The 11,296-nt window shown below is 42.7% G+C and overlaps 1 protein-coding gene across 1 annotated transcript in view; it reads left to right on the forward strand.

Moving 5' to 3' along the window:
• DIP2C (DIP2 disco-interacting protein 2 homolog C (Drosophila)) overlaps nucleotides 1-11,296 on the forward strand; it is a 631,911-nt gene that overhangs the window by 606,894 nt on the left and 13,721 nt on the right. Inside the window, exons 33-34 of the mRNA XM_006874421.1 lie at nucleotides 7,998-8,055; nucleotides 10,205-10,279. Of these exons, the coding sequence (XP_006874483.1) occupies nucleotides 7,998-8,055; nucleotides 10,205-10,279 (133 nt within the window). The remainder of the gene's footprint in view (nucleotides 1-7,997; nucleotides 8,056-10,204; nucleotides 10,280-11,296) is intronic.

Here is an 11,296-nt window from a genome sequence, read left to right on the forward strand (position 1 = left end):
GGATAGGATTGATACTTGATATGAAGACTCCTTCCCTCTCAGTTGGTATTTTGAGTTACTACATCCATAAGTATAGGTCAAGTTCATCAAATTGTAGCACTTTACACTTGTCGAGTTCTGATCATCAAGCCATCAAAGCTAAGTTGAATGGGTACTATCTGTAAGTGTGTGTGTTTTTGTGTGTCTCCCCTCACTTTGTATCAGCTGAACACTTCACTCTCGGCTTTAGTCCTCCGTGGCTATGTCCTTGTCCATGGGCTAAGTAGTCCCCAGGTCTCACTACACTTTGGACCAACTAACCCTTCCTCTTCTCTCGCTCACATTCGGGTCCACAGGAGTCTATGGAACGTGGTCAAATTCACCCCACTTCTTCATTGCTGCCTTTTCCCCTTCCACTCACCAGTAGACCAACGTGGTCGCCAGCAAGCGTACATGCCTGCTCATGTATTCCCTTGAGTTTCAGTCTTGGAAGGAGGTTTGTTTTGAAAGGACTTGATTGCTTGCTTTGATGGCTCCCTGGCGAACAACTTCCTTGTTCTCATGGTAGCCAATCAGACTGCCGTTATTGTTTTTTATTTTTCCTGCTAATTTTTCTTTCAAGAAGTATCTTCTGTTCCTCTAGCTGTTCCATGTTGATCTGCTTGTCCTTTCAAGTAGGAATGCCCCACCTCAGAAGGTTCTGGATAGGACTCAGGACTCCACCTAAGGTCATAGATACTATAAAGGCTCCACAAGAAGCCTATTTCACTGGGCAAGTTCTAGAACCTCTTTTAGGTATTCCAATGAAGTATAGGCTGAAGATGGGCTTACAAGTTTTCTGTAGTCATTTCCCGATACTCCTTTCTATCCCACTCAAATGTGTATTTTATAATAGTAGGCAAAGGAAACCAATATTCATAAGACAGTCAAGCATCTTAACATTATTACCCTTCCTTTACCCATTCAGACTATGCCTCAATCCCTGTGTCACAGAACCCTGTTGTTCCAAGGTTAAGCATCCATCACTATTTACCTGTCCCATTTAGCCCATACAAACTTGCCACTGTGTTCTCCTATCTACCTTGTTCTTCTATCCTCCTCCCCCTTCTTGTGTTTTGCCCTCCCCTTCTTGTGTTTTGCCCTCCCCAACACCTGAACTATGATATGTCTGTTCCCTACCTTGTGCTCTACCAACCCCTCCCTCCCACCTCTAGTAACCAACAAAGATTTTTTTTTTTTTTCCTGTTAGTATGGGTATCTTTTTTTAAGCTTTTACAGTAATGGTTGTATGCAATAGTTCTCCTTTTGTGACTGAATAATTTCACTCAGCATAATTTCCTCAAGGTTCATCCATGTTACGCAGTGGTTTGCAGCTTCCTTGTTATTTTTCAAGGTAGCATAGTATTCCATTGTGTGTATTTACCACAGTTTGTTTATCCATTCTTCGGTTGATGGGCACATTGGCTGCCTCCATCTTTTTACTATTGTAAATAGTGCTGCTATGAACATTGGTGTGCATGTATCTTCTCGTGTTATGGCTTGTATTTCCTGTGGGTAAATACCGAGTAGAGGAATTGCTGGATCCTAGGTATTTCTATTTCCAACTTTCAGAGAAATCACCATACTCTTTTCCAGAGTGGTTGGAACATTTTGCATTCCCACTAACAGTGTAGGAGGGCCCGTCTCTCCACATCCTCACAAGCTTTTATTGTCCTCTGCTTTTTTGAACTTCGCTGTTTTTGTTGGTTACCCGTTATCTTTTCATTCCATTTTCCCAGGAATGTTTTGAAGCCCCCTCAGATTCTGAAAGGAGCAATTCTGTTGCTTTGCTAAGACTCTGCTTAGGGGCAGGCTATGTCATTTCGTTTCTCAGTTATGATAAATAGCCCCCAGTAGCAATGGTTTGATAGATGCTCTACCAAGTATCAGAATGACATATAATAGGGTGCACTATATGCCACACTGCCAAGCCATTTCAACTGCCAGGTTAGCAGTTCAAGCTCACCAGCAGCTCCTCGGAAACCCCATACAGAGTCGCTATGGGTCGGAACGACTCGACAGCACTTAACAACAACAACCCACAAGGGGACAGCAGTCCGTGAGTAGACTCCCTCCCCGCAGGGTCCAGAAACAGTGCGCTGACCTTCCTTTGCAGGCTCTTGTCACTTTGGGCTGCTTTCCCCAAACGTTTAGACTTGATATTCAGAGACACGCATCGTTGGCTCCTGCAGACTGTTGGAAGGAACCAGTTGCCCAAATCATGAAGAACCGTGTATCTCAATAGTACCTTCCCACTCTCTGGAAAGATTTCTGGAAGGTCACTGGGTATGGTTGCAAAACGTGCTTCAAAAAGGAAAAACTTAAAAAACAAAAACCTTTTGTTACAATGCTCATGAATATCTGTGCACCTTTTCGGTGTTTCTCTGGTATGTGTTCAATCGCGTTAGTTTTGTCAAGGCGTTACTTCCAGTGAGACAGATTGCTAAGTCAATGTGAGAGCAGTTCGGGGGGAGGGCAAGGCAGAGATGTCATTAGGTTTCTCTCACTCAGCTTCTTACTGTAGTGGCACAAACCTTTGTTCTTTTTTTTTAGTGAATGCCTAAACTTCAAGTCCATAGAACAGTCTAGGATGGAATGATATTTTCTTTTTAAAGCCCATTCTTGTACTTGAGTTAAAAAGGTATAGGAGTAAGAGATGAAACAGAGGCCAAGCCTGAAGCCTGTATCTAGATGCTTCCAGTTATATTGTGAAGTCTGGGTATGGTGCTGTAGGATAACCCCTGGACTGCTAATCTCAAGGTTGGTAGTTCAAACCCACCATCCAAACCCTGTATGGGGATCACTATGAGTCCGAACCGACTCAACGGCACTCAACAACAACAAGTTAAATTGTAGACCAGTGTGAAAATGAAGAGTAGAACAGATACATACACGGATTCAGCTTTTATACTCTGGTTAAAGTCTTTAGACAAGGGGAAGGGAGTGGTTATTACTCACCTCCTAGGAGCTCTGGTAGCGTAGTGGTTACGAATCGGACTGCGACTACCAGCTGTTCCACGGGAGAAAGATGAGGCTTTCTACTCCCGTAAAGATATACACCCTCGGAAACCCTGTACAGGGTCGCTATGGGTCAGAACCGACTCGATGGCACTTAACAACAACAACAAAGCCGCAGTAATGAATATTGGTAGGCAGCAAGAGAAGTGGCAATACAATTTCAGTTCCTTGAATGGACAGCTTTAATCGGCTCCTGAATTGTTTGAAACAGATTCTGCCAGCATTAGCTTGAGTGGCAGGTACTTTGCCCTGAGAGATGATTCTGTTAGATACTCAGCCTTGGCATGATCACTCCTTGAAGACCAGACTCCTTTAACGTCTTTTCCTGACCTATAGTCAGTCATTCAAGGCATGCTTTGCTGGACAAGCAAGCTAAGCTTTACTTAACTAGATCTTCTCTGTTCATTTTCTCTTTTCTCTCAGAGCCTCTTCCCACTCTGGCTCCCAGGGTTCTTAGACAGCCTCTTGTGTAACCTCTGCAGTGTCCACCTTTGCAGCCTGCCCTCAGGACTTCGCACCTCTCACTTCTGAAGCTCTGATAGTAAACCTTCTGAACTAAGTGCTAGTAATGACAAGGTCCATTTGTATAATGCACAATGGAAAGGGCACTTTATACTCATAGCACATTAGATTTTTCTCAACAACCCTAATAATGTATTATATGCAGCTTGAGAACGTAAATGGCCACAGCAAGGTTTTGTTCTTTTATTTTGGTGGAAATATAAACAGCCAAAGACCCATCATTTCCGCAGTTTCTGCATACACATTTCAGTGACACTGACTACGTTCTTCAAGTTGTGCCCTTGTCCTTACTAACCCTTTTCAAATTATCCCAGCACCACTAACACACACTGGAGCCCTGGAGTGGTGCTGTGGGTTAATGCACTGGACTTCAAAGGTGCTTTGAACCACAAGGTCGGCAGCTCAAGCTCACTAGCCACTCATCAGAAACCCCATACAGGGTCGCTAGGAGTCAGAACCAACTCGATGTCACTTAACAGCAATTAGCACAAACTTGCTGCTCCCAAAACTTCTTATCTAACCATTCACATTACCAAGTCAATTTGATCACATCTCATATAATCCTTTCAAAGCATTTTATTTCCATTTACAAGAGGGATTCAAAAAGTTTGCACAAAATGGAATAAAAGATAATAGAATTTTTCCATGAACTTTTTGAAGCCCCTAAGATAAGCACTGGACTACTAATCACAAGGTTAGTGGTTCAAACCTACCAGCTGCTCCTCAGAAACCCTATACAGGTTCACTATGGGTCACAACTGACTCGATGGTGCTTAACATTTATACAATAATTTCAGTCCTTTGATAAACTATTGCAAATATATTTTCCAAGGGTCATGTATCTGGAATTTTATGAAGGGTCATGTTTTTCTTTTTACTGGTACGGATACTTTTGGTTTTGAGGTAGACAGGGGAGCTTCTTTGTGACATTTAATAACAGCATCTGTAGCTGTTTCATTCAGGACCAATCCTGAGTGATTGTAGCACCCCCCAGCTGTTTGGGCATGATGCCCTAAAACAAGTACACTTTCTCATATTGATCAGAAAGAGATTCTTAACACTGTCCCTTCCTTTTCACATTTCAGAGAAGTTCAGATACTCGAGATTCCGTGTCTCTTCCTTCTCTGAGATGAGCTTAAATATAGAGGACAGCCAGGAGACACGATAAAACTGAAAGAGAAGGAAGAAAACTAGGCTGACAGTGGTTACTAATCCAGTGTTTAACCATTTGCACTACTCAGGGACTCATCATGCAGTGATGCTTGCCCATTCCTGTTTTGTCTGCAGTAGCCCCGTTTCATCAGTGATCCCAGTGTGCCTCCTCTAGAGACATTTCAATAGGAGGAAAGCTGTTGGAGCTGCCAGCCATGTCACACAGCTTGCCTAGCAGACATTTCTAACGTCCTAACGTAGTGGTGATTACAGGGTGAGTGGCAGGCAGAGTGGAAGCAGAAATGGAAAGTTGGCTTACCCCTCACCTTTCCCAGACTGCCTGTCTGAAACAGCCCATATTTTTGGCTAAGAGTTCGCTTCATGGCCTGATCATCTGTCCTTTCTAGGACTCACAGTCCAGTTACTGGCCAGCTGCCTGTCTCACAAATAGCAGCAGCCCTACTGCACTGGGCAGAGGGTTCCAGGGGCTGGACTTACAAGCCGATCTCTCTAGCTCCCCTTCTTCTCCTACTCTCTACTCAGGTTCTGCAGATGCACACTAGCCTATGGTGGTCTTATTGCTATGGTTTCCATATTGCTCTCTCCATCTTTAGCACATAGCCAGTTTGAATACAGGCTTATTCAGCTACTCAGCAATGCAAATCAATCTGGGGTTCGTACTGTATCCTAGGAGTCCTTCTGATCAAGCAGAGCAGTCAGCATTTGTGGCACAGATATTTTCTGTATGGCATAAATCTGTAAGTATGAGCTGCAACATGAGAGACTAGGTGTCATCAAGTTGAGTGGAATCCAACTCATGATGATCCCATGTGTGTCCGAATAGAACTGTGCTCCAGAGGTTTTCAGTGACTCCTTTATTGGACGTAAATTATTAACAGCTTTTAATAGTTGCTCTTAAGTGCTGTCGAGTTGGCTCTGACTTTAAATCTTTAAATCTCATCTTTGTCCTGCAGAACTTCATGGTTTAGTCTAGTGCTTGTATGGAGCCACTGTGGACCCCAAACTTTTAATAGTAACCCACTCTAAATTAACATAACACTACCTGGTCTGAAAGGAGCTCTGGTAGCATAGTGGTTACAAATCAGACTGCTAACCTCAAGGTCAGCAGTTCAAAACTACCAGCTGTTCCGTAGGAGAAAGATTAGGCTTTCTGCTCCTGTAAAGATTTACAGCCTCGGAAACCCTGTGCAGGGTCACTAAGAGTTGGAACCGACTCCACGGTACTTAACAACAACAACAACCTGGGTCTGAAAGATCCCTAATTTCTTACAGTTTTACATTAATACAGCCAGTCATTTACTTTTGAAGTTTAATATCGCCATGCCTCTTGGCCTATTCTAAAACAGCTTAAATAGCATCCAGGTTTTTCTTTAGCACAAATACCATACAGTTTCATGGTTATAGTGTGCTACTGCTGGAGTTCTTCAGGTATCCTTCCTCCTTGGTGTTTCCTCCACACTCCCATGTGGAGCAGAAAATGTTAGTCTTGCCCTGATCTGCCCCTCACAGACTACTTTTCCCTTAACTAGCCTCAGCAGTTATACCACAGGCAAACCTTTGACCAAGCAATAGGAATTAGCTAACAGGGGCACAGCCAACTGACTTCAACTCATGCTGATCCCACCCATGGGAGTGTCAGAGTAGAACTGGGCCCCAGGGTCTTCAGTGGCTGGCTGTTTCCAAAGTAGCTTACTAGGCCTTTCTCCCAGCGCACTTTTGCGTGGACTTTGTACCTCCAGCCTTTTAGTCAGCAACAGCACATTAACTAACCATTTGGTCCTTCCAGGGACCCTGCAAATAGTAGCTGTGAGAGATTCAGCCGCCTGCCCACCCCCTTGTTATTCATATTCATAATGCTATCCACGTAGCACTGAGAAGCTTGGAAGCTCATGTTACTGAACATGTTAATGAAGAAGTAAAACTAACAGGTCAGCCACATACCACAGAGGACATAGGTGGCCTACTGGAGTTCATCCCATTGAAGGCAGTAGGCCTGGCCCTTAGCAATAGCTGAGGTTTTCTATCCTCGAAGCTGTACTCCTGCCTCTTCTACCTTCTCGCTATTGCTCACTTCTGCAACATTTATTAGAGAGGAAGAGCTTGTGCTTAATGCAAGAGAAAAGGTTAACCAAGAAAACCAAACCCACTGCCACTGAGTCGACTGACTCATAGAGACCCTATTAGTGTTTTAGAGACTACACATTTTTACAGGAACGGATAACTCCATCTTTCTTTTATGGAATGGGTGGTGAGTTTGAACTGCCAACCTAGCGTTAAGAGTCCACCACCTAACCCACAGTACTACCAAAGCTCCTTTGACAGTAGTTACTAGTGATAAGTTTCAGATCTCAGGATACAGATGTTAGGGGATAGAGAAAACTGTCTTTTATATTCTAAGCTTATTCCATCAGCCCCAATCAACGGTTAACAACACACTTGTGTCCTTAACGGGTAAGGCTGGCCGCCTCGGACTCATTCTCTTCTCTCTTCTATAGTTTTCAATCATTTCCTCCTTCAGTTTATTTTGTTTAGATAAAAACTGCCTTTTAGGTGAATGAACAGCAGTATAGTATTCTAATTACATGGTAGAAACGTAAAGCTCATAAGAGAGATCATAAGATACTTACAATAATGAAACTGAGAAGGACTAGTAGCTAGCTCTGGTTGTGCTCAGCAGCTCTGTTTTGCGACTTGAATTGACTGGCTGGCCCTGTGTTTGTTCAGCACTGCCGTGAACTCTGGGCCTGCCTTCCCACTTAGAAGTTTGCCTTGTGCACAGGCAGAGGTGTGTGCATGTTCAGGACAGATGTCTCTATCACTGCATGCAGCACCTCTTCCAGGGTCGCAGTGTAGTCCTCATTCTCTCGGTTTTCTGTAAATGTGATGCTAAATTTTGGTTCCTTGAAATGCAAGATCACTTTTTCAATTACTGTACTGATTTTGTAAATCTGACTTTAGATCTTCATTTCAGGTTTCATTCTGCTTCCACCAGCATTAAGCTCTTCTCCTGCCTGGTATCTGAAGGTAGAGCTCATTTCATTTCCAAGCAGAAAATACTGTGTGTGCCTGGACTCTAGCAGATCAGTCTGAGGAGTCTGAGGAGGACGGTCTAAACAGTCATTACTAATCGTATCTCTCTTCACTTTGGCCTTTATTGATGTACTTTTGCTGTTTTGCCAGACCATGACCAAGAATGGACAGCAATGGAACAGAATTGTGGGTGCAGTAAATGTGTTCAGTGATACCTTCTGTTTCTGTGTTTACAGAGTCCGCTTAGTAGAAAGAGGATCTCCTCATAGTTTGCCCCTAATGGAATCAGGAAAAGTAAGTATTAAAGGAAGAAACCTGGAAGTCTGTGTTTGGGAAAGTTTGGACATATGTGCTTTGAAGTTTTAAGACATGTAGTTTATAGGGTATTTTTTTCCAAAAAGTTTTCTCAAAAGTAACATAATCAGGATTGGCTTGATTACGAGTACAGAAACTCAAAAGTAGTGTTGTAAACAAATTAGATTGTTTTTCCCCTCATGGAAACATCTAAGAGTAGGCATCTGCAGCTGATGTGGGAACTGTGCTCATGAAGTCCCCAGGGACCCTGTGTCCTCCTCTCTTACTGTTTTACTTGGGCTCCATCCACAAGGTCACCTCAAGGTCTAAGATTGTGGTCCATTTCCACATTCCAGCCTGCAAGAGGAGAAACAGAAAAAGAAGTAAGGAAACCCAAGATGCAAACCTTAAGATCAGTTACCATACTCACAGCCATTGGCCAGAAGTTAATCATGTGATCATAAACAGCTGAAAGGAAAGTTGAGAAATACTGTATTGATTCTGAATAGCTATGTACCTAGCTAAAAATCTCTCAGGTACTAGCCAGAAGGTTGGCAGTTTGAACGCACCAGGTACTCTGCAGGAGAAAAGACCTCGCAAACTACCCATAAAGATTTCAGCTTAGGAAACTTTATGGGGCAATTCTGCTCTGTCCTGTAAGGGGCTCTGGAAGTTGGAATTGACTTAGTGACACTCAATAACAAAAACAGAAATCAGGCTGTTACTATGGTGAAGACAAAGAATGGGTCTCAGGGGACAGCTTGTAGTTTCTGACATGGCAGTTACTGTTATAGATATACAGGACAGGAAACCTACTTAAACTGGAACAAAGTATCTCAAATTGTTCCCTGACAAGAGGTCAGCTGTCCTGTCTCTTTGACATAACTGAAGCATCTCATGTTGCTTCTAGACCTTTGGTCATCTGTGCTAAAACCAAACCCATTGCCATCAAGCCAACTTCGGCTCAGAGTGACCCTATAGTGACCCTGCAGGACAGAGGAGAACTGCTGCTGCATGGGCTTCCTGAGACTGTGAGTCATTATAGGAACAGACAGCCTTATCTTTCTCCTGTGGAGCAGCTGGTGGGTTAGACCATCAATCTTGCAGTTAGCAGTCCAGTGCTTATCTTACTCTGCAACCACAGAAGTTCTGGTGGTACCGTGGTTGCAAACTCAGCTGCTAGTTCAACCCCACCAGGGGCTCTGTGAGAGAAAGACCTGACAATCTGCTTCCAGAAAGATGACAGCCTAGAAAACCGTATGGGGCAGCTCTATGCTGGCATTTGTGTATGTATGACCACAAATTAAAATACTTCTTACTAATCACATGAAGTAGTTCTCATCCGCCAGATTCTCAACACATTCTGGCACAATGTTAGCTACAAAGATCAGTTGTCAAAGTCTCACTTCATACTTAAAAGTATAGTATAACTGCTCAAAGAGTTTTACCAGGTTTCAAATGTTTTGCTTTATTTCAACCATCTATTATTAAGTTGGCTGAACTGAGACAGACTGTATTCTAGATTTCAAGAATGAGCCTTTGCTTCCGTATAAATATATTCTATCAGTGAAATCTGGAACATTTCCTAAGCTAATTTGCATTAGGAAGGAAATGCTTAATATTAGCATCCATTATAATCAAAGATGTGTACTTCTAGGAAAAAGTTCCCCAGTAGAATGAGGTGAAAAAATAATGGAGAAAAGGTGGGGATTGGTACTGACACCTAATTATCAGTCAATCACCGGAGTGTATTAGCAGTGTCCAGCTTTCTACGAAATCATTTTGCCCTGCTAGCTTGTTTTTTACTCCAGACTCATCCCTGATTTTGCTGCCTCACCTTCAGTCATGATCATGAGCCATGATAGGAGGCGCAGTGTTCATCATAAGGGAAATTAATTGCAAATTCATTTTCTGCAAGCGTCTATCACTTTATTACAGGATATATCACTGTAGAAATAATTACAGTGAAAATGTATGCATTCTGCTGTAATTATGTAAGGCTATGTTATGTATTTTACTCACCGCCATACCATTTTCTGACAGATGTTTAGAAAGGAAAACAGACAAAAAGATAACATTAAGGTTCACTTTTGTATGCTGTGTCCCTGTCTTTCTGTTTACTAACTCGAGTGCTTGCTTTCTCAAATAGATACTTCCAGGAGTTCGGATCATAATTGCTAACCCAGAAACAAAAGGACCTTTGGGGGACTCACATCTTGGTGAGGTGAGTTATATATATTATAGAGTGTCTACTGTAAGATACAGCTTTCAAGATGAAATTCATTTTTCTGTTTCGTGAACTAGTCCCACATCCTTAATGCACGTTCTGGTGAGACTGAGTAAGTAATGAAAAGCTAGGAAATAACGTCAGACAAGTTCAGAACATAGAATGGAAATGTTATGTAATGGAAATGTTATGTAATGTATGTGGACTGAGTTACGTATTTATGTGAGGTCGGAAAGTAAAGTGTGATACTTTTGTCTTATTATCAATTTTGAAACCCCACCGAGAAAGCAGAAGCTATCAGCAAAGAGCATCTACTAATCCCATCAAGTACTACTCAATCTGCTTACCTTGTGCTGATATATTGTCTCTTCCTCAACTGTTATACTACCGAAATCCAGACATTTGGTTGAATCCCCTCTTTGTGTCTTTTCCATAGTCCACCTCTTTGTGTCTTTTCCATAGTCCACACCTATGATAATTACTAAATTACTCTTACAAGTACATAAACATGTACTGAATAGCAACTGTCTCTTCTTTTTCTCTCTGGCACCCACTCCAGTCTGACTTCCACCTTCACTGTTCCATCCAAATAGCTCTTGTCAAGGTTACCGACTTGAACACTGCTACATCCAAAGGTCAATTTCTCAGTTGTCTTATTGGACCTGGCTGCCACTTTTGACACAATCCATCACTCCCCTCCCTTCTTGAATTGGCATTCAGGGCACCCTTCTCTTTTGACTCCTTCTAACCAGCCATGGGCTGCCAAAAGCACCAACAGATCCGTTTTGGAAGAAGTGCAGCCAGAGTGCTCCTTGGAAGCCAAGATGGCCAAATTTCGTCTCTCATAGTTCAGACATATTATCAGGAAGAAGTGTGGCAACCATAGTGAGCTTGGCCCAGGATCGGGGAGTGTTTCGTTCTGCTGTGCATAAGGTCGCTATGAGTCGGTACCGACTCAATGGCACCTAACAACAACAACCTGCCTCTCCTATTTATTTATTCCCTCTGCTAACT

This window comes from Chrysochloris asiatica, unplaced genomic scaffold, assembly GCF_000296735.1.
Source record: "Chrysochloris asiatica unplaced genomic scaffold, ChrAsi1.0 scaffold00276, whole genome shotgun sequence".
Lineage (NCBI taxonomy): Eukaryota > Metazoa > Chordata > Mammalia > Afrosoricida > Chrysochloridae > Chrysochloris > Chrysochloris asiatica.